Source organism: Peromyscus californicus, unplaced genomic scaffold (genome assembly GCF_007827085.1).
Source record: "Peromyscus californicus insignis strain IS unplaced genomic scaffold, ASM782708v3 Scaffold_14__1_contigs__length_90479793_seg_2, whole genome shotgun sequence".
NCBI lineage: Eukaryota > Metazoa > Chordata > Mammalia > Rodentia > Cricetidae > Peromyscus > Peromyscus californicus.
The window spans coordinates 22965158-22988850 of NW_026294436.1; the positions used below are offsets into that span (position 1 = coordinate 22965158).

The 23693-nt window shown below is 53.3% G+C and overlaps 1 protein-coding gene across 1 annotated transcript; it reads right to left on the bottom strand.

Moving 5' to 3' along the window:
* Window positions 1–1004: 1004 nt before the first annotated feature.
* Inava (innate immunity activator) lies at window positions 1005–23011 on the bottom strand. Its single transcript, XM_052737072.1, has 10 exons — window positions 22836–23011; window positions 16085–16233; window positions 15322–15446; window positions 14700–14816; window positions 13822–14044; window positions 9702–9755; window positions 8711–8921; window positions 8091–8264; window positions 4072–4756; window positions 1005–2781 (listed from the first exon to the last, which is right to left on the bottom strand). The coding sequence occupies exons 1-10, from the start codon at window positions 22994–22996 to the stop codon at window positions 2689–2691; spliced, it is 1992 nt and encodes a 663-aa protein (XP_052593032.1). The 5' UTR covers window positions 22997–23011; the 3' UTR covers window positions 1005–2688.
* Between the last annotated feature and the right edge of the window lie 682 nt (window positions 23012–23693).

Consider the following 23693-nt stretch of genomic DNA (forward strand, 5'->3'; position numbering starts at 1 on the left):
ATACATATTAAAAAAAAAAAAATCTAAAAATATATTTCCTTGAACTAACAGATAACGAGCAGCTAAAATAGAAAATCAAATACTTACCTGACACGTATGAAAGAAACTCTGGGCCCCATCCCCAACACAGCAAAATAAAGTTCAAACTCACCACAAAGTAAGTTAAATCCAAAATCAAGTCCCTAGTGCCCACAGCTAATAATTAAATTGATGTTCAGGTCTCAGATAAGGATGCCCCCAACTTCTCTCTAGAGGCTCTGGAACTATCTTCCCTCCCTGCCCGACCCCTAGCATGGAGTGACCCCAGGCCTAATGAAACCAGGTCCTTCAAGGTCAGATCCCCACAGTCCCTTGGGCTGGGCACCCAGGGCAGGGCCGCTGCATAGCCATCTGCCTGACCCTTTGTGACCTACCTCTTCCTTAACTGTGGAGAGGGGCAGGCAAAACAGAGACCCCTTTACCTGACACACACTACCTCAGACTCAGGCCACAAGCTTCTCCAGAAGCTGCAGTCCTAGGGGCCGCTGGGCTCCCAGATCCTGAGCACCCCCTACAGGGCAGCAGTGAAAGCTGCAGTCTCCCATCCCCCACCCCCACCCACACCACGGTGGAGGGAGGCGCTGTGGGCTCTTTGTGGGAACACAGAAGGGGTTATGGACAACCCCTCCTTACCCAAGGAAAGCCTGTTTTTCCAGTCACAGCTTCTCACAAGCCTTTAACCACTGCTTGGCTCGGGCCATTTGAAATCAGAGGTGAGGCTGTCCCCAAAGTCTGATCTCTCTGGAGGAAGTGATTCCCAAAGCACAGCTCTCGGGCCCTGGAGACCTCAAGGAGCAGTGGAGGATTCCCTTTGGTCAGAGAAGCAGCTTGGGTCCCCCTCGGCCACCCCACCTGCTCCCTAGGGACATGGCCAGAGTTGGAATGGTCAGCCAAACACCTCAGGGAGCCGCGCACAGCCTTTGTTCAGAAAACTCAACACAAACACACAAAATCCTTCATCGTCATCTGGGCCAATCGGACTTTATTGAAGTATCTGGCACAGTGTTGCATGGTTTCCGCCCTGCAGCTGCGGGCACCACCACTGTGCGAACACACGAAACAGCTGTTAGGTAAGACCAATAAGTTAATGTGAAGGATGCTCAGGTGTGGGAAGGGACCAGCGTTCACAGGTCCCTCAGCTCTGTGACTAGGATCTAAGGCACTTAGGGATCCAGAGCACATACTGGGAGCGGGGGTGTGTGAGGGGGGCATCTCTAGACTAGGGAAGGGGCTCAGAAGCCAGACAAACCAAAGCAGGGCATTCAAACACAATGTGGAGAGTGGAGCTGAGACACCAGAGGATGGAGTAAGAACACAGTGACAGAAATGCCCTGTGCACCCCCTCAAGCCCCCTCTAGCCTCCCAAATTCCTAACACTGCCCCTCCCCCAACCCCAGTGCCATGGGGCCACACTGTTTTCTCTCCAGCAGGAGAAACAGACCATTGGAGTCGGGATCAGTGTTTTTCCAGTCCAGGGAAGAACTGGGGGCGAGCTCAAGGGAAGAAGGCCACACACAATCACATCGCTAACCTTCCTAGTTGCTCCTAGGCAAGATGCTGACCTGGGCATCTGCCCAGGCAGCAAAGGAGGCCTAAGGATTAGAAGGTTAAGCGTGCGGGAAGTCTAAACGCAGGCAGCTTCCTGGCTTGCCTGGTCTGGGAACCTGGGACAATTCGTTCATGTCGTCTAAGACAATCCAACACCCCATCAGGAGTCATCAGTGAGCTTCTCCAGGGGTGAACAAACAAGGATTTTTCTCAGAGCAGAAGCTGGCTGGGGAGAAAATGGAAGGGGCAGTAACTGCCTCCTCACACCTCAAACACGCCACAGAATGACACTTTATATATATATAATTTTCAAGGTGCTGGTGTCGAAGACTATGAAGATTTTAGCGGGCATAGTTGGCCGCCAGCCCAGTCTCACAACGCCCAGAAGTGGCTGTGAAGGATGAGGTGTTTCCCACCCACCAGCCCCCTAGCCCAGGCCCCTGATTGGAGAGTCTAGTGTTAGCCTCCAACTCCAGGTTCAGTGGTCTGGGAGCTCCAGGGTATGGAGACAGAACAGTGCTGAGGGCTGCTAACTGAGACCCGTGGAGTCAGGAAAATGGCGGGAAGACAAGGCTCCACCAGGACATACTGCCGTGTCCTGCCGCTGAGTGGTGTGCATCATAGAGCACATAAAGGGGAGAGGAGAGCCCTGCCCAGCGAGTGGTACCCAGAGATCTCGGAAACAAGGGAAGAAGAGTCCTTGTTGCGTGTGTACCGCCTCCCGCCTCCAGCAGGTAAGAACCTCAGAAAGAAGGCACAGAGCATCCGGGGAACCCCACGAGGCCCTCGATGCCACTTGTCCTGCATAAGAAGACAATTGCTGTCAACTAGCCCAGCGAGACCTTAAGTCCAAAAGGCCAGACTCTGGGGGATGAAGTATATAATCATATTATCGGAACCTTGAAGACAACAAATCACAGATATAAGTCCTCACGTCAGGGCTTCTGGAAAACACTCGTGTAAAAAAGAAAGGTCTCAGCTCTGAGTCATCGGCCGGCGATGAGGGTAGGAGAGCCGAAAGAAGCACTTAAGGGTGAGGGTCTCAACCCCCAGCTCCAATATAAAAGTCTTTCCCGGTCGTGGCCAAGGCTTGCAGAGTCGTTACACCTGGCTGATGATCTCTCCGTTCTCAGGCACAAAGACTTGCATGGGAGCCCCGTCTGGCGACCTCCGGAGTACACACACTGGGGGCACCTGTCACAGGCAGGGAGAAAGGAGAGGCGGATGAGCAAACTGGGCGGAAATGTCAGCACTGTGAGCCCACTCACACCACTGCTTTTGCTTAAAGGCATAGACCGTCCATTGTGAAGCCCCGGTGGTCGGCTCCCGCCCTCCCCAGGAATGACGCTCCCAGGTACCACCCCCCCCCTCTTCTGTTTACCACTCCAGGTTCTCTGGGGTGTGACGGGCACCCTGACCTTCTTCCCCACCTTTCCTGGACTCATGTCTCATCACCGTCCCTGTCTGACAGGTTGGGATGGGCTAAGCCTAGACCAAAGACAGGTCCAAGCTCGCAGGAAGGGAAAAGCACGTCAGCTGAAAGGGTGTGCAGCCTGGGACTGGGCCAGGGTGCTGCCCAGCCAGGGATTGCAGCTGCAAACCGCCCAAAGGACCTGGGGGGAGGGGAGGATGATGCAGCTGGGCTGCTGGGAATCTGGGGTCTCAAAGGAGCAGCCTGTTGGTAACTTCTAGAGCGTGTCCCCTGCATAGCCTTCTGAATCATGGAGGGAGAATAAAGGAAGGATTCATGCCTGCTCTCCTCACTCCCAGAAAGAAGAAACGGGGCTTACAGGAACCAAGGCTGCACCCCTACCCGAAGTCAGAGTGATCTTAATCCTACATACTACCACCACAACCTACCCCCTGGCCTCCGGGAGCCTGGGTGACAACATTATCACTTAATCATTTTAGCCTCTCACCCACCCTGAGAGGGGTCACTTACTATACCTATCCTTTAGAGGTGGGTAAGGAAGGGAAACCTACGAGTTAAGCACCCCACAGGAGCAGAGAACTTATAAGAAGCGGCCCTGGGATTAGATCCTCCTGGTCGTCTAGCTGTTAACTATGAGACCATCTGTTTCTCAGCCTGGCAGCACTGAGTTGCTTTCCGCAAACCCATCTTCCAGATTCTCCCTTTGCCCCGGGCCCTCGAGTCAGGAAATTCCAGGGGTTAATTAGGGTTGCACATTTGGTTATGAGGAAGTTTATCTGTTTTGTGGATCATCTGTGAAGCCGTTAGGGGAAAAAAAAAAATCTCCCCCCGCTATCTATGTGGATGATCTCTACCAGGGCACACTGGTAAGGTTGCTCTTTCACTAGGAGACACTAGACACAGTAGCCACAAGCAAGAGCCATGCCCAGGGAAGTCAGTCGTGCCTTCTAAAGCCAAGAGGAAATACTTTTGGGGGGCCCTAATTTTCCTAACTGGGGATCACTGAGCCAGAAGTCTGCTGACCCACTGTCTTCCCCCAAGGGAAGCTGTACCTGTGTCCGGGGTCCCGAGGCCCGCCCGAAGCTCTCCCTCCCGGGAGGCAGGCTCCTGACACGGAAAGCCCCTTGGCGGTCGAGCGAGTGGGGGCGGCTGCTCCGGAGACGTGCCCGCTCGTGCCACCACTTGAGCTCCTCGGAGACGGCTGCCTTGCTGAGTCCCCTGCCCGCAGGGCTGTCCTTCAGCGAGGGCGTGCGCACGATGCGGCTGTGGGAGGGCACCAGGCGCTGGTAGCGCAGGGGAGCACCCTCCTCGTCGTAGGCAGCACTCAGCGCTGCGCGACACAGCTCCCACTCGCCCGGTGGCAGGTGGCCCTCGGCCACCATCACATAGCGCCCCGTGGGGAAGTAACCAGCGGGCAGCAGCAGTTTAGGGTAGTGAGTGGCCAGCTCTCTGCCGCAGGCCGGGCCCCAGGCCCCACGATGGCGAGGTGGCTCAGGGGGACAGAGGGGCCGCAGAAAGGAGATGTCTGGGCTGCTGCTGCCGGGTGAGGTGGGGTGGGAGATGCTGGAGACGTCAGAGCCGCTGTCTTCAGAGCAAGAGTGGCAGGCAGGGTGTGGCAGCGGGGGTTTGCTGGGCGTGAAGCACGAGTCTGGCACGGTGACCGTGTAGTGAGTGGGGCGGCGGCGGGGAAAGGCACTCCGACCTCGGCCTTCCACGCCTGTTCGGAAGGAGTCCACCCTGAAGAGGAAAGCAGGAAAGCATTGAGCTGGAGAGGAGCCACACTGGAGTGATGAGTTATGACCTTGGAGGCCAGGGCAGTGAGCATGTGCTAGGTCTTACTCTGGTCAGACTCCTCCTCAGTCTTGTCCTAATATGCAGAGGTAATACATTCCCTCCCTGCATGCTGTATTGCTATACTGCTCCTGCTCCATTCACACACAAGTGATTCCTTCTAGCATTTTCCACGTCAGGATAAACTGATTCCACGAGTGCTGGCCTGAGCCACAAAATCCAGGTCACAAGTCCCTTTCACAAAATAGGTTAAGTATTACACACAATACATCCTGTGGCCTTTAAATCATCTCTGGAGTGCTTACAATTCCTAATACAGTGTAAATGCTATGTAACTAGTTCACATATTGTACTATTTAGGAATAGTGACAAGAATCTGATGGACAGCCAGGTGGTGGTGGTGGTGGTGGTGGTGGTGGTGGTGGTGGTGGTGGTGGTGGTGGCGGCGGCGGCGGCGGCGGCGGCGGCGGCGGCGGCGGCGGCAGTGGCGCACGCCTTTAATCCCAGCACTCGGGAGGCAAAGGCAGGCGGATCTCTGTGAGTTCGAGGCCAGCCTGTTCTACAAAGCGAGTCCCAGGACAGGCTCCAAAGCTACACAGAGAAACCCTGTCTCGAAAAACAAAACCAAACCAACCAACCAAACAAAAAAATCTGATGGACAGGGAACGTGGCTCAGAGGTAAGGACACTTGCTTAGCATGCATGGCATCCTATGTCCAATCCCCAGCCCTGCAAAAAGAATCTGTACGTGTTCGGTACATATGTGATTTTTATAGTATTTTGGTTTCTCGGTTGACTCAGTCCACAGCTGAGAAGGGCCAACATTCTGCTACATCCATGTCACACTGCTCAGCCAGCTAGGGCAGGCAATGTTCAGTAGCATTTCATTCCGACTCTGGTTAGACACTGTCAAGCACCTAATGTAAATGTGAAAAGCTTTCATGTGTTCCAAAGGGCGGGTGCATGTAATGCAGGATCCCGCAGGGGCTAAAAATCGAGCCCCTGCCCTGCTTATATACCGGGCATGGGGCTGGGTTGCCCTTTAAAAAATTTGCACACAGACATTGTTTATAAAATGACCTTGGCGGCAGGTACCATATAAAATAAATTTGGCTTTACAGCTGTTGAACTCGTCCAGGGCTACCTGATACGCAAATTGAAGAGGCTTTGGTGGCACCAGGCAGGCATGGCTAACGCCACCTTTCATACCTCACTGACTGAAACTATTACCGGGTATCGGGGGCTGTAAAGAAACACACAGTTGATTTTCGTTATTCACAGGTTTCAGATTTGCCAGATAATTCACCTACTTGCTAAAATTGATCTGCTAATTCCAAAGCCAATATACACAGCGTTTTCACAATGGCCAAGCTTGTCAACTTGACAGGATCTAGAATCATCTACAAGACAAACCTCAGTATGTCTGTGAGGGAGTGTCTACACTGGGTTAGTTGAAGTGAGAAGATCCACCCTAAATATGGGTGGATCCTGGGCTGAATTAAAGGACTGTGAGTTGTTGAGCTGTGGCGCACACCTTTAATCCTGGCACTCAGGAGGCAGAGGCAGGCAGATCTCTGAGTTCGAAGCTAGCCTGGTCTACAGAGTGAGTTCCAGGAAAACAAACAAACAAACAAACAAACAAACAAACAAACAAACAAAGACTGAGAGTGAGCTGGGACCCAGCACTCCTCTCTCTCTGCTTCCTGACCAAAGATGCAGGGTGACAGTCACCTCACCCTCCTGCCACCACGCCTTCCCTACATAGTGGACAGCATCTCAAACTGTGAACCAAAATAAAGCCTCCTTCCTTGAGTGTTTTTGCCGAGTGTTTTGTCCCAGTATCGAAGGAGAAAAGTAACTCACACATGCTCATGGTCACTTGATACACCGAAGAACTCGGATTGCTTTACATACGCATCACCAGCAGAGGCCAAACAAAAACCAAGTGCTGAGTGTCCTGTGGTGGCACAGAGGTACAGCACCAAGGAGGCTGAGGCAGGGGGATGGTGAATTCCAGGCCAGTCTAGACTACATAGGGAAACCTTATCTACAAACAAACAAACAACAACAATAACAAAACACAGCTGAGGGCATGTAAGAAAGCTTCTCCATCACTCACGCGGCCCTCAGTTCCTCCCCCAGCTCTGCCCCACAAAGAAACAGAACTAAATAGGAGTCCGCATGCCGCTGTCGTCGTAGTTCATCCTTTAGGTGTCCTGCGGTATTACTTAGTGTACCTTGGAGGGGGTGACTTGATCATTTTTTTTTTTGTTTGCTTGCTTTCTTGTTTTGAGAAAGGGTCTCTCAGTGTAGCCCTGGCTATCCTGGACCTAGTTCTGTAGACCAGGCTGGCCTAGAACTCACAGAGATCCGCCTGCCTCTGGCTACTTGATATTTAAAATGGCCCCACAGGTGATGCTGAAGTGCCCCCTGCAGTTTCGAAGCACAAGAGTGCTGTGAAGTGTCTTGTAGAGAAAGTAAGACTGCTGGATCGGCTTCATTCGGACTAAGTTACATGCGTTAGTTAAGGAAGTTCAGTGAGTTCAGTGTTAATGAAGCCACAGATATATTAAGTATCCTTAAACAGAAACTGTCCTTAAACAGAAACTCATGTTCAATAAGGATATATACACTACTCAGTTAATAAGCAACACTGTCACCAAAACTTGTATTTCCCTATAGGACTGTGGTTCTCAACCTCCCTAATGCTGTGACGGTTAATATGGTTCCTCATGTTGTGGTGGACCCCCCCACACACCATAAAATTACTTTTGCTGCTACTTTGTAACTCTAATTTTGCTACTATTACGAACTGTAATGTAAATATCTGTGTTTTCCGGTGGTCTTAGGCGACCCCTGTGAAAGGGTCATCTGATCCCCAAAGGGGTTGAGACCCACAGGTTGAGAACCACTGCTATAGGAAATTGTGTGTTTATAGCAATGTTGCAGAACACAACTACCGTGAATAATGAGAACCAACTGTACATCAATTGGAAGAGGGAACTACACACTGCCAGCGGCCAACAATAAACCAATATTCGTCAGTGCAAGAAAACAGGACAAGGTTGGAAAGCCCAGGTCAAGGAATGCTTCCTTCGTGAACGAAATGCTTTGGACTCTGTGGAAGAGCAGCCTCCACCTCTTCGGAGAGGCACCCCAGGGAGGGATGCAAAGGAGCACCCAAGGCGCTAGCCATGTGCCACCCAGGGTGTCTCAGCGGTACCTGTGTAGCTTGGGATAGGAATGGGCTATCCCCTGCACCTCTAGGGCAGCCTTCTCACCTCAGAGACTGCGACTGGCCCCTCCGGCCCTGCATCTCAGGGGTAGCTGGGGCACTGGTGCGGCCCTGCCGCTGGCCAGGAACATTTCGGACGGGGACCACATGGCAGGAGGCAGGATCCAGCAGCCACAGGCTGGAGGTGCTAGGCTGGTCCTGAGGAGTGGTGGCCGGGCTGCTGTGAAGGGATTGGATAAGTCAGCGACAGCAATGTCTTTATTTAGAGCTGTGGTTCTCAACCTTCCTAATGCTGTGGGGATCCCCCAGCCATAAGATTACTTCGTTGCTACTTTATAGCTATAATTTTGCTACTGTTGTGAATTGTAACATAAATATCTGTGTTTTCTGATGGTCTTGGGTGACCCCTGTGAAAGAGTTGTTCTCCACCCAAGGGTTAGGGACCCCACAGGTTGAAAATCACTAATTTAAAGGCTCACAAGGCAGAGGGCCCCAAAGGGAGTGGTACAAAGTGTCAGCATTCCCAAGAGCTACCAGTTCTCACACCTCTGGCATCACACAGCTAAGGAGAGTGATCACCTGCACGTTCCTCCATCCACATCCCCAGTCTGGGCCACTTCCCACCTGTTCTGGGCTCTCCCCTACCCCCTTCCTCCCCAGCCTGACCTGGACTCGCTACTGAGCTCTGAAGACTTCCTAGGCTTCTCATAGGGGTGGTCCAGGCTGGTCTCCTTCCACGGACTGTTTTGGATCGGGGCCCGTTCCAGGCCGCCAGACTCAGGTCCTGTTGGCTGCAGGCCCTCAAGGCTCTGGGGTGGGAGCGGCCGTGAAGGTGGTGCCGGGGACTCTGGGGCAGGTTTTGGCGCTTTGGAATCTTCTGCAGGGGTAGGAAAGGCAGCGGCTGGGGAAAACCGGCTCAGCCAGAACCTCCACAGCCTGTGCCTTGCTCTCGCTCCTCAATGCCCTGACTTACTGCTCCAGGCCATAGCCCCAATCCCAGATAAGAAAAGCTGTTTTATTTTTCTTTAGGACTCCCTCCCTTCCACCCAGCCCCGCCTTAATTTTACACCTGCCTCTTTCCTGATTCTCTCTACTCCACTTTCTAACATTTCTAGACAGCACTCACGGTGCCTGTCTGCAGCGAGCTAGTTTTCTGGTTTCTGCTGCACCTAGGTGCCCCATTTCCTTATTGGCCTGGGCACACCCTGGGCACACCCGCATTGCCTTCTTAGTCCACTCTGACCCTCAATACTTTTAAACAAGGTCCTCACTCCACAGACGTGTACTTCCTCTCCAGCTCTACCTTCTTCTCAACCACGGCAATGATTTTGAGTAGACCACTAATTGGCTCTAACTGGCTCCGAAATATAGCCTCTGAGTGAAGCAGAGACACCCGGGGCTAACGGGCCAGGCTAGAGCTCATCTTTCCCTTCCTCATCAAAAGGATCCATTGAAAGAGGCGCTCAGCACATCCCCCACCCTCAAACGGGGCACGTGCCCGCCGGACACACAGAAACTGACATCAGTCTGAGACAGACCCTTAGCTGGGACCCCAGCCTTCATCAGCACCCTAAACTCTCCAGTCCTACGGGGAGTCCTCGCTAGCAAACTGCAAATCCCCGCAGTCTTGACTGCGTCCCCAGACTTCCCAGCTCACCTTCCTCCAGGAGCAGCGCATCCGACAGGGAGCTATCATCAGAGGCGCTGAGCTCTGCAACATCAGAGGGGAGGGAAGAGAAGTGAGACGATCAGCCCAGAGTTCAGCAGCCCAATTCCTCTGCAGCCAGGAGAGCCGCTGAACCCCCCCAGGAAATACCCGCCACGCACTAAAGCATGTGTTCAGAACTTGTTACTTAGAGGTAAAAAGGGTTCACAAACTAGGGTCTGGGAGGCAGGAAAGGTGAGGCTAATCCTGCTCTATCCTGAACCACGCAACCCTGAGTAAGCCATTTCAAGGCTCTGGACCACAGACTTCCCATCAGCCAACAAGAGCAGGACTTCCTGGGGATAAAGGGAAAGATGGAAAGCCCTTTTAGAAGGCTCTTAGGATGAAGAGCGTTCTGCCGGGGTGTCTGTAATCTTCAAACATCACCAGGGCAACTCATCTCCAGGGTCTGACACAGAAGAATTCCTGTAGTACCCACGAGAGCAGTGGGGGTGGGAGGGGCTGTGGGGACCATGAGGCCAACTTAGGACAGGGTCTGGCCAGCCGGCCATCAGGAGAGTCGTCTGCTGATGCTGTGGATGTCGCCTGAGGGAGACGGAGCACGGCAGTTCCGTGTGAAACAACAGCAGTTGTCACTCAGGAAATTGGGAGGAGTCTTATTTCAGGTTTTGCCCAGGAACAGATGTAATGCTCTGGAGTTTAAGGCTAACTCTGAGTGACTCAGACGGAACCCAGAAACATTTTCAACTATTTGAAAATGAAGATGAGAAAACATTAATCATGGCTAATGTTTCTACTGTGCCAATACTTCCTGAACATGTTGCATACACTCATTCATGTAAAACCCGTAACAGCTAAGGTAAATACTACCATCTCCATGTAACAGAGGAAACGGAGTCTTAGCCCAGCAAGGAGGTTTGGGTCAATCCACCAAAAAGGTGGCTGCTGCTGAAGAATTCACACCCGGCCAGTCTGGCTAGAGCCTCTGCTCTAAGTAAGCCTCGTTCCCTGATCAGCTCTCCCGTCAGCCGGCACAGGTCATTACCAGAAAGTTCGAAGAAGAGCAAACTGTCTCAACCATCTTGAAATCTTTTTTTTTTTAAGACAGTGTTAAATTTTATATTTCAATCAAGTTATTGTCCGTTTATGTAATTGACATTAATAAATATCAACTTCATCTGACATTTTGAGGGTTTTGCCTTTGGATAACATGAAATAGCCATTGTTCATCCAAGTTAGCTAGTTATATTATCGTCGTACACCTCACTAAAGCATAATGTCTACATTCTGTCAGATGATTTTTCCTAAAGTTCTATTTCATAACGTGAACGTGATAATAGTATTAACTTTGGAATCCAATCCCACAATTTAATTATGAGCAGCCAAAATCTTTCATTAAGAAAGGCTGGTAAAGCTGGGCGGTGGTGGCGCACGCCTTTAATCCCAGCACTCGGGAGGCAGAGCCAGGTGGATCTCTGTGAGTTCGAGGCCAGCCTGGGCTACCAAGTGAGTTCCAGGAAAGGCGCAAAGCTACACAGAGAAACCCTGTCTCGAAAAACCAAAAAAAAAAAAAAGAAAAGAAAGGCTGGTAAACTTCGGCCCACAGACCAAATCCAGTCCACGGGCCGACTTCACCAGTGAAGTCATATTGAGACACAACCACCAATCCGTGATGTCCCTGCTTCAGCATTGACATGGCAGAGTTGGCTGTGATAAGGGACTGTATAACCCATAGAGTCTAAAATATTTGCTCTCCAGATCTTTATGGAGAAAATTGCCAATCTACGATCTGTAACTAAAACCAAACATCAACTTTACCTATAGCAATTCTTATCGTCTGTGGCTTTGCGGCTAGGCGGCTGAGAAGCCAGCCGAAGCTCTGCAGAACCGACAGCTGACCTTGGCTTTAGGTCCAGGGAAAAGAAGCCCTCTTACTGAATTCTGGTTCTCTGTTTCGGGTCTTCGACAAAAATTTTAAGAACAAAGTATTTTATTTTTTGAAAATTGTCAAGTTGAAAAAAATTACCCAAGTGTTACTCTCGCAGCCCACTAGGTCAATGTGGGTTCAAATTGTAGGCGTTGGTTAGGATGCAAAGGTCTGGGAAGACACCGGTCCCCATTGCCTCTAATCCTCATATAAACAACACTATCGGTTTGGTGCGTCAGAAGGTGAAATGCTATGAGGAAAGTCTCCAGACACGCTGGCATTGCGGGGTGGAAACTGGGAGGACCAGCTGCCAAACACCAGTGGCTCCTGAGATGCTCCCTGTCTCCACCCTTGTCCTGCTCTCTGTCTACCACAATTCTCCTCCGGCAGTCCTGGCAGAATACCCCAGGCAGAGATGTCACTACAAGACCATACTTACCAAGTTACACTGCCTGACAAACCAAACCATACATGAGGCTACACTAATTTTTTTTTTTTTTTTCCGAGACAGGGTTTCTCCATTTAGTTTTGGTGCCTGTCCTGGATCTCACTCTGTAGACCAGGCTGGCCTCGAACTCACAGAGATCCACCTGCCTCTGCCTCCCGAGTGCTGGGATTAAAGGTGTGTGCCACCACTAATTCAAATTAAAAATTCAGTTCCTCCGTCACCCGGGGCACAGATCAAATGCTCGGTAGTGACATGCAGGAGATGGACAGCACAGCATTTCCGTCATCATTGAGTTCCTATTAGACAGTGTTGCTCAAGACTGACACCGTCAATCAATAAACACATACTGAGCACCCCATTGCATTAGGAGTTCAGGGGGTGATTCTCAGGCTCACTCTTCTCAAAATTAGCTCAACACCTGACTGCTCCTTGCCACCTGCAGAGAACTGACTAATTACCCTCAGCTGGCTAATTACTTTCTCAAATTGAATAACCCTTGTGTGTAAAGAGGGTGGGTGGGGTTTCGTTTTGATTTTTTTTTTTTGGAGTTTGTTTGCTTATTTTTCCTTTTTAATTGAAAACACCCTCTAGCCTCAAACTAATTATTAATCTCTCTCTACTTCCTCCTTTCCAGGCGAGCACAGTGACAGAGGAGCCACAGAACAGGAATGACCAGTCCAGAACTACCTCCTCTTGAGCTCCCAAGTCAGGACACCAGAACCCAGAACCTCAGGCCCGTCTGGAGGGCAGGGTCCGTGCTGGAGCCAAACACATCGCTTGCTGTGCCAGCCGGTTCCTATACACACCTCCATCTTCTCTGGGCTAAAGGCCCTGAGAACCTCAACTTCTCCCTCCTACACAGGGTTAAGCCAGAGCCACAGGCAGGTCCTGGCCTGCTTCCCCACTTCTAACAAGGAGTGTCACCAGTCTCAATGGCAGCAGTTGTGACAGTCCCCCCCAAACCCCACTCTGAGCAGAAGCTCCTGGCAACGGCAGCACCTATGGGCAAAAGAGCTTCCGAACAGTACATGCTGGAGAGGGACCACAGGGGTTGAGACCAACTGGGACAGGACACATCTCATCATTGATGGCGCCTTCAAGTACAGAGGCGGCCCTTGGGGATCACTATGCCTCAGTCAGCAGCTATCATTACCATACCCAGGGCCTTTGGGAAATGGGGAGCAGACGGAGAATGCCTTTTTTCTTAGAGCCTTGGGGAGAATGATGTCCTACATTGGGGCCGGAGCAACTGGAAGCATAACAGGGTCTGGCCACTAGGCCCTGGGTCAGTCTAATGCTCTTCCGGCTTTCCTGATCAGCCATGACATGGAAGAACACATTACTCTTTGCTGTCTACTACAGGTTCCCAAGGATGACCTGGGCATGGAGGATGGGGACCAGCTAGAGGGAAGTGCGTCACTGCAAAACCTTTGGTTTACTGCACTTTAACCCGAAGATAATATTCCAGAATGTATAAACCCTTGGGTTACGATCAAGCAGAGAAATGCCTTCTGCCTAGAAAGTCTTGTAAAAGTGGGTTACGATGCAGGAGATGCAGAAGGAGGAAGTGGGCTGGAGAAGGTCTCTCCCAAGGTAGAGATGCCTTGATGGAGTCTGTGTGGACCCAGGAAGGAGTACCCTGATGGCGCTAATGCGAAACATTTAACACAGGCAATAGCCAGAAGCATAACGCAAAATGGAGTAGAGGGCTGCTGCGCCGTGTGAAGCGGGCTCACCTCTGGCCAGGGAGGGCACAGTGGTGGGCGGGGGCTCGCTGTTCCGCCGCCGATCACCCAGGCAGCGCTCAAGCTCCCTCAGCTTCTTCTCCTCTTGTAGGGCAGCGTGCTTCCGCTGCCTGCGAGCCTGCCGGCTGAGGTTCTCCTCCGCACACAACCTGCGAGCCGCCTCGGTGATCTGAAGCTGCAGAGCCAACTGGCGCTCCAGGCTGCTCAGGGGGTCCTGAGGAAGAGGGGTCGGGAGTGAGGGCCGAGAAGTCCTGGGCGTTTGGGGAAAAGAACATTCCGTGCAGCCCCGACCCGGTGCCGAGCAGACAGCAGTGTCCAGGGACATAGAGCAAAGGGGTAGGGCGGAGCGGCGGCGGCGGGAGGCGCTCAAAGCCAACTTGTCATTATGAAAAGTTAGCGCGACAGTCCCACCCCAGCTACCTGCTGTGCAGGGCTGGGCGAGGATTTAAGTGGGACACTTTCCTTCCTGACCCCAAAGAACCAAGCACGTCAACCCTTGGGAATCTCTCCAAGGGGCAGGTCACCTAGCGCCAGAGCCACCCCACCTCCTTCCAGCTAGGCTGAGAAAGGACAGCCCTTGTGCTACCCCAGCCTCCCCGGCCGCTGCTTCTTTGTGGTGGTTATCGGTATTCTTAATCCTCTGGCCGCTAGGGCCAAGCCCAGCGTCTTCCCTTGAGCTCCCAGCTCTCCAGCTGCTGAGGTGGCGTGCTTACTCAGAGCCAGCTGGCCTATCCGTGAGGAGAAGCCCCGGATGAACACGGCCAGCACCCACACTGGATGGGAGAGATGGCCAGGGCACTGGGCTGCTTCAGGAGTCAGCCTTTGGGGAGGAGGCACAGCGACCATCACCTCTGACACAGCCTCCTCACCTCTCTGTGCAGAGCCCACTCATCCAGCTTGTACGCTGCTCCAATCCTGCGCCGGACCTTGGGGGCCTTCTCGCCTGGCTTAAGGGGATACTCTGTGGGCAAAGTGCCCGTCAGCTCCTGGGGGGAAACAGAGTCAAGTCAGGCCCCTCTCCGCTTGCTTAACCCTGGTTCAACCATTTAAACTTGCCGTCTAGTTCCACATGGCATGGACCTGGCATTCCAGAGACCTTTGAAATCTCTTCCCTACCTCATCCCATCATGCCACAGCTGTCTTCTCATTCCCATTCTGGAAGCGCACTCTGCTCTCTCCCTCTGGCCACTTCCTCCTGAGGGCTACCCTGACCCAAGGCACAGTTTCCAAATGTGCTTCCATCTCTTTGGACCCTCTGCAGCCCCTCATCTCTTCCTTTCCTGTACTGGAAACCCCTGCCAGTTCTAATTCCCCTCTACCCAGTGTCCGGGTCAAACCCACATGAGGGAGAGTCCAGGCCCAGACCTCAGTCTGATTTCCAATCCCCTCAAAAACGTGACCTTCCCCTTGGCCTCAATACCCTACAACATAGCTCCCGGGCTCCTCGGATGAACCCTAAGTCTGTAGGGGGAGGGGCTCCAGGGGTCTTACCGCCTCCCTCAGGCATAGTCTGCGCAGTTCCTCCAAGCAGGCCTCCAGCCTCGCTTCCAGGGCCCTCTGCTGCTTGCGAACCGCGTTGGTCAGCTCCTTCATTGGGGAAACAGGGCTGTCCGGGCCTGCGGGACGACGAGGGACACTTGCTCAGGAACACCGAAGCAAGGCGGCATCCCTAGGGCACTGTTGACCACCTCTGGGAGTGCACACACCCCTGCCGTCTCATGCTTGCCCACAAATTACAGGCTAGCTGCTGTGGTCTGTGTCACAACCACAGAACATCATGTCTCCTGGCTGCCCAAAGGTTGGTTAGCATTACAGGGAGAGCCGTCCCACCAGGTGACCCATATCGAGGAGAGGCTCATGGTCAGGCCTGTGTCTTCCCCCCTCCTCTCCTGCCCTCTATCAAAGCCAGGCCAGACTAGACCCACGGGCTCAGGCTTAGCAGTGAGACAGGACATTAACACCAGCTAGAGAAGAGTTTTCAATTTCTTGGTAATCGCCGGAGCTAAAGTTGGACATGGTGGATCCCTGCTCCAGATAGGACAGAAACTCCCGGCTAGTGCCTTCCAGCAAGGAAAACTGCAGTTCCTTGAGGTGCCAGACCTTCCAGTCCCCCCACTTCCCCAGCAGAAGCCTCTCTCTCTCCACCCTCTCCTTCCCCAGCCCTTTGGGAGTTTTTAGCGTAACTAGCCCGGGGCCCAGGGACTCAGGCTGGAGTCAGGGGGACCGGGGCAGGGGAATTTCCTGGATCACTCACCAGACTGCAGGATGATGCCACTGTCGGAGTCACTGACCTCATCCTTACTCTCCATGATGAATTTCGGGGGGGAGGGGGCACAGAGGAAGAAGGGGCTCTGCCCGTTCCAGCCTGGGCCAGGATGTGGAGGTGGCCTGGAGTTTTCCCAGCTTTCAAGAGAAAATAACAACAAAAGCACTCTGTGAAGCCTCCTGTGGTTCAATGCTTGGGGGTGAGGGGGAAGTGGAAGTGAGGATGGTGTTTCTGGAATGATCTGGGGTCAGAGGTTTCCTGGGGTGGGGGCATTCTGAGGGCACAGCCTAGCTCCCCCGACTAGGTCTCCTCCGCAGAAAGTCCTCTAGGTCCGAAGGGGTTAACTGAACTGGTGTCTGGACAAGAACCAGAAAAAGAACAAGAGAGGAGATGAAAAGCGGTAAGATGGGACAGGGTGGCAAAGGACGGAGATGACAAGGTGTCTTCATGAGGCATAGCCATCCTCACCGAGAGAGCATGGGAGGTAGGGGGCATGGCCTACTGTCCCACTGGCTAAAGGCACTGCAAGACATGGCTAGGGGGTGAGCACAAAGCCAAGGCCGGTCTGGGATGCAAGGACCTGGGCACCATGCTGTCTGGACCTGGTCATTCACCTGTAGGTCGGGGAAGCAACCCCATGCCAGAGAGTTGTCCCCAAATCTCAAGCCATCAGAATACCCAGAAGCCTTCCCAAGGAGGGAAGGGTCTATTGGATTGCTGGGAGCGGATGGAGGCAACAGCCGACTACAAGTTACCAAGGATGGAAAGAAAAACACCGGCCTCTCTGCCTCCCTATGACTGGATGGCACTTTGGTGGTGTAGGTACAGCCCAGCACACCACTTACCCAAACACCTGTGACCACCTCTTATCGCTTTCCCAAACCCACACCCTCGGTGGGATCCCAGCTGGCCAGGGCTGGCAGCTGTTGGCTAGAGCAGGGAGGGGGAGGGGTGGGTGGAGCCCAGGCGGAGGTCTGGAAGGAGAGGCCAGCCACCACCTCCTCACTGAGTCAGCCCATTGAGCAAGAGTCCAAAAGTCCTTCAGAGTTCCTGTCTGGAACTTATCCTGCTGCCTCCACAGAGCACAAGGGCTGCAGGGGTGGGGTCGGGAGGGGAGGGGGGGGGCTTCGTCCCTGCAGGACAGACAACAGAGTAGAATGGTGGTCCTTGGAAGAACTGACTGCTAAGCAAAGCGCGGAGAGGAGCGGGTTACGGTCAGCCAGGTTCCCGGTGTCTGTTGACAGCCCGAAAGAGCAGGTGAGGAAGGAGAGCTTTAACAGACTGTGTAAACAGCACAGCTTATCAATGCACCGTGGGCAGCAATGGGTAAAACCAAGGCCCTGAAACCGACATGTACTTTGCACTCTGGAATTTCAATCTTCTGAGCAAGTCTGAAGAATGAAGGCAAGAATAAAAGTTGGCGTGGTACCTTCACAAACACACTAAAGGACTGCCCATGCAACCCCTGGTACTTCCAGGAAGCTAGGGGTGATTGTTAATTCATGCTGTCCATTTGTCTCACTCAGATCCTTACTCTTTCTAGCCCAGAGAAGCAGGCAGCTGGGCCTTCCTCCCACCTCGGGGCATCCTCCTACCCTCCCCAGAAGAAGGCAAGCTCATCTTCAGCTAGGAAGCAGGACCAAGGCTCTAGCAGAGCTGGCAGCTGCCACCTGGAGCCTTTTGCTTTGGACAGAGGGAGGGGGTAAATGGGAGGGGAAGCCATCAATTAGTCACACTTGCTAATTAATTATTAACCACTAAGACGTTGCCTTGAAAGGCTGAAATAACTCCAGCCCGGCCTCTCAGGGGGACTCAGGCTGTTGCAGACAGGGGGGTTCGTTTGGAGACTAAGGGATGGCTTAGCATGTCTTCTCTGCCAGCTTCTCTCTCAAGGTTCTGGTATTCTCTGTGCACCCAAGAGGATGCAGGGTCAGCTCTGGGCTCACTTGCTACTCCGAGGGCAAAGTACACAGGCCCAGAGACTTGGGTTCCGTGCTCAGCTGTGCAGCTTCCTGGGACAGTGAGGAGGGTCGCCGGCCTCCTAAACCCCACTTTTCCTCACAAAGATAACGAAAATCAGTCAGGCCTAAAGCCCTTCCCAGCCCCTAGGTCTGAATTAGGACCTTCTGGGCAATACCAGGCTGAGAATAACACCCAGGCAGACACATAGCATAGCTCCCCAATGTGAGGAAACTTCCCCAGAATCCACAGGGGCAGCCCAGGCCCCACCCAGGAGAGCTCAGGCCTAGGGTGGAAGGTCTTGCTTTAGATAAAGGCAGTTCAGGTAACATCTCCACCCACAACTCAGGAGTCTCTGCCCCACTGACCCTCCTAGCCAGGCCAGAAGCAGCCCACCGCCTCAAAGCCACCCCCAGACAAAGCCAGAGGGATAAAGGCAGGCTTAGAAGGAGGGAGGGAAACTCCAGCATATTTTCTCTCAGGGGGGTCACTGGGGATCCTCCCCATCACAAGTATGCCCCTAAAGCCAGGTCCCCTCTGCCCCAGTTCATCTCTATTGAAAATTTAGGCCTGCTCACAGAGACAGGGTCCCCATTTCCAAATCCGCTAGCAGCCCCCTATTGCTCCTGAGTCCAGATATAACCTTAGGTGTGGGGAATGATAGCCATGTCTGTCCAGGGCTCCCTCCATTCCCCGGTCTGCCTACAGCTCAAATCCACAGACTGGCCTCCCCGCCGCCCCCGCCCCTCTCACCTGCTCCAGAGCTCAGTCCAGATCAGGGAAGACTCCTGTTCTCAGATCAGGGGTTTGAGGTGCCTCTCATAACACCCCGGGGTCTCTCAGGTCACAAGCAGGCCCTGGTGCTCTTGCTTCCAGCAAGTTCTCCACAGCCAGCCACCGCCGATGGCCTGGCTCTCCCTCTCATGGGTCCCGCCTGCCTGCCTGCTGTCCCTCCCAGGCTGCCGGGCCAGGGGAACCAGGTTACTTGTTACGACTTGAGTCAGAGGGGAGGAGCAGGTGAGCAAGTCCTTCCCTGAACTAATCCGGCTGCTGGCAGTTGCCGGCAGGCAGCTCCTAGGCCTCTGCACTTCCGGGCTGAGGGGAGCAGGGAAAAGGGGGCTCCCCATGAAAGAGAACCAGAAGGCAGCAGAGTCAGATTTCCATAGTCACAAGGAACCCTAATACAGCGTGCTGAGCTCTGAAGTACTTCAGCGCCCTTCTGTCCTGAATGGTTCTCCCGGTCACCCTTGTACCCCACTTTCTCTTTCTAGAAATTAAGGAATGTTAAGCCCCACCCCATCCCACCCCCCCAAAAAAAACAGAGTAAAAAATTCACTGTCCGCAGGGAGCATCATCAGAAAATCTGCAGACACACAAGGTCACTGCTTTCCCTACACACAGGTGGAGGTCACGGCCTCAGTTTTCCCAGATTAGGATTTAAAAGCCTCAGGCAGCCTTGAGGGTTGTGGCAGGCACCTGTAACAACCTGTTGTCCCAACTACTTGTGATCTGAGGCAGGAGGATCATATGAACCCATAGACTGAAGACCAGCCTGGGCGACAGAGCAAGATGCTATATTTTAAAGAAAAGGAGGAGGAGGAGGAGGAGGAGGAGGAGGAGGAGGAGGAGGAGGAGGAGGAAAAGACAGCTGTGAGTATATGTAACTCATTGGTAGAGTACAAGCCAGAGGTCCTGGGTTTAAAACCCAGCACCTAAAAAAGAAACAAAACCAAATGGACAACAAAAACAGGCCAGGATTGCTTCTGCAGAGACTCTGGGGTGCTAGAGGCGAGGACCAAGCTGTCTTCTTCTTATCCCAGCAACATCAAGAGCATTCCACCCCATTTGGAACTGACACAAATCCGCAGCAATGCTCTGTGGGGCACTGACCCGTACAGTCTGGTCATCCCTTATGTCACAGGAGAGCCGCAGGAACCTCCACTCCTTAGCCCACTCTCCAAACTCGGGGAACCAGGTCACAAACATGGAACTTGTTCCCTGCAAAACATCGGCTTCCAGGCCTCTCGGTCCACTGACCCTCAGGCAGATGAAAACTTGCTCACAATACGAGAGCGGAGGCTGACGGTTGCCTCTGCCCCAGAGGCTAGACATACATGGCAGGCTGGCCTGCGTCTCTCAAGCCTTTGTCCCATCACCTCCATCCTCCATCCCTGGGACCTAGGTCCCGGTACTCAACACACACCTGAGCTGCTTCCTTCTCCCAGCCCCTAAGACACCCTGTCCTCACTCTCCCTAAATGCCAGAGAAGCTGCCTGTTAAGCATCTCCGGAGCCGAGCCCTTTCACAGTCTGCCACCACCCTTCACCACAACCCCATTCCTTCTATACACAAACCCCCCTCCCATACCTTCACATTCCTGTACACACCCTCTTTCCAAACAATGCTAGCCCCCGGAGTCCTACAGGCTGACCACCTCCTCCTCTCCCCAAGCGGAGGCCAAGGGGCCCTCACAGGGGACAGACCCTCCCCACTGTGGGGAGCATGCTCCCTGAACCTCCCAAAGAACCCACAACCCTTCCCCATCCCCCCAGTCCTCCACAACACTGCAGTCCCTACCCATCCCCCAACAGGTTTACACGCTCTTCCAGTGTCTGTGAGGGGTTGACTCTGGGCTTGGGCTGCCTTGGCCCATCCCCCAGCTCCAACTGGGGACACAGTGGTGGAGTTACTAGAATTAACTCAGCTCAGTTTTTTTTAATGTATAAAATAGACCAATTATGAAGCCCAATTATGCTGAAGTACAGTTCTGAAACCACATAAACGTCACAGCATGCATACTTCATTATTAACGTTAAACAGGACCCAGCAACCGGTCATTTCAAACAACGGATGAATGAAACTATTTACATATAACTTCAGTGCGGTAGGAACCCGACTTCACGGGAAAGCCACGGATACTGATGCTGCCACCACAGCCTGAGGTGTAAGGTTTGGACCCAATTAAGAACTGTGGCCTCAGGTAACGCCACCTGAATTCAAGGACAGAAATGGAAATCGGGTTAAGGCCTGTACACACCAGGACATAAATTCCTGAAGCTATCTTCCAGGAAAAGCCTCCAGGCCCTCACTAACGATTCTTGCTACTTGTAACCAGCTTTTCAAGAATGGACTTGAGCAGAAGAAGCCAGGACAGTGATATCACAAATTCAAACGCCCTCAAGCAGAACATAAGTCTCCCTGCCCCCCAAAAAAAAGAAATATGCAAGCTGCAAAGAGGCAAGCCCGACAGCTTCCTCACTCTTCAGTACCCTCTGATGAGACAAGAGCTTCACTTTTCGCTCCCAGCCTCCTGGCAGCTCAGCTGGGCAGCGGAGCTTTTTCGAAGCTTTTTCTTTTTCTGCAGAAACTCAGTGCTATAGCAGACTTCTACTGAAGATGGGTAGCAGGCCCCTGATCAGCAATGGACCTGCAGACCAACCTGCTTGCATTGATCCTTCATTTTTTTTTATTTTTTTTTTTTTTTTTTTTTTTTTTAAAGATTTATTTATTTATTATGTATACAGTGTTCTGTCTGCACATATCCCTGCAGGTCAGAAGAGGGCACCAGATCTCATTACAGATGGTTGTAAGCCACCATGTGGTTGCTGGGAATTGAACTCAGGACCTTTGGAAGAGCAAGCAGTGCTCTTAACCTCTGAGCCATCTCTCCAGCCCTTGATCCTTCATTTTTAAATACTCCAAATCCACACTCAACATTCCCCAACCCAAACACAATCTAAGGTTTGGAATGCAGCGGACACACTGACGGTCCTCCTGCCAAGGAGGGGGTTGGGAGGGGGCAACACCAAGAGATAGGTGGGCACTTCGGAGGTAGCTTGGAACTTGGAACTCAATGCCCAACTCCAGGAACCAGGAAGCTGACACTTCTGATCCCCAGTCCCAGAGCACTGGCGACAAGAAAGACCATCATCGACAGGCGAGGGCGTGAGGTTTCCTAGGGCGGCACTGGAATCCTATCGCGGTGGAAGACAGTCCTTCCCGGGGAAAACCTCCTTTTCAAAACCTTTCGTGTCCAAACTCTTCCACAGATGTGTAACCAATCATACGCCACTGCCCCCCCGCTGCCCCGAAGTTCCTTCTTTAGATTTCTGTGATAGGCTAGGAGTCAAGGTTTTTAAAACCACGTCCTTCATCCTTACCATCACCACATCCCCAACAGCCCCCCAGCAAAGTACAGCCACCAGCATTCCCACAACTTTACTCAATGAATTAACAAATCAATGGCCAGCCGCGGGAGCTCACAGCCGGGAAAGGACGGGAAATTGTCAAGGACTCTGGGCAAGAATGATGGAAGACCATCCCCCGTTACTGTTTTCTTTCTCCATTCTTCTCTCCGGCCACTGGGAAAGGTGTTCACCCTAGCTAAACCAGGGAGGGGGACTCGGGCTAGCCAGGGATGCACCCTGCAATCAAACCTCCAGGCTCTCGGTAAAAAGCCCCTTTGTCCTGCCCCCCCCAGCCCCTCCCCCACCGCGCCCTCCCCTTCCAGGCAGGCCTGGGACTTGGGCTCCTTTTGTTTGCCTGCTTTCTGGCTTCCCGGAACCTGGCCAGGAGATCCACCGGCCTAGGGAAGAGGGTCGAAGGAGAAAGGTTGAGCCGTTGGAAACGGCTTTCGTGTAGGAATTCGGGAATTCTCGACCCCTTGGTAAAATTACCCCCGTTCCCTGCAAGACCCCTTCTGCTGAGGGTGAAGACCGAGGTTCAGGGGCTCGATCTCCCCCAGTTCTCCCGCGTCCCGTTCACTAAGTTTCCGCCTTACCTGTCCCACCGAGCTCGGGCGCCCCGCGCCTGCCCCCGCGCCCCCCGCGCCCTCCGCGCAGCTTCAGGACCTGTTGGTCCCGCCCATCTTCCCTCTCCCCAAGGCTCCCCCGGGCCTCCCCTCCCCGGAGGTATTTCATTTAACTTCGGCATTTGCAGCATCCCAAATGTTAAAGATCCCAAGACATCTGTCCCCTGGGGCATACCAAAGGCCCAGCGGAGAGAGGGGAAGATGCTAGAAGGGATTTGAGATTCTGATCCAAGAGACGGGGCGGGGCGTCACGTTGCGATGGGACAGTGCCAGCCCGGGTGTGCGTCCTGCGGGAGCAACCGCGCGAGGGGCGACGCTGCCCCCTATCTCCCGCGGTCGGGCGGCCGCGTGGCGCGACACCCCCGGCTAGGCCGGTTTCCGAAATCCGGGCGGGACGAGGCTCGACTAGAGAGGTCTTAGGGCCGCCTTTCATCCCCTCGCTCTGGCCCGGCTGGGGGCAGTTTTCATTCCCGAGACCCTGGCGTGGAAGAATGAAAGAAGACAGCATGCCCCTCCCCCTCCCCGCCGATTCCTTCTCGCGGCCCGGACGGCGGCGCGATCGACCTGGGGTCGCCTCCCCTCTTGCGGCCCCAGCCGAGTCCCTTTAGGGGTGGCGGGCAGAGCGCGCCGGCTGCGGAGAGGCAAGGCACACACTTCTGGGCAGCGCCTCCTGCTGCCAGCTGCGAGCCCGCGAAACCGTCCATTCATTCACTTAGACTTGCGCTTTCCTCTTTCCTTTGGTTCTGTTTACGTTTGTGCAACCCTTTGCCAGCGCCAAGCATGGTGGTTCTAAGTTCAGACCCCATCACCAGAGGGTAGTTCAGTCTA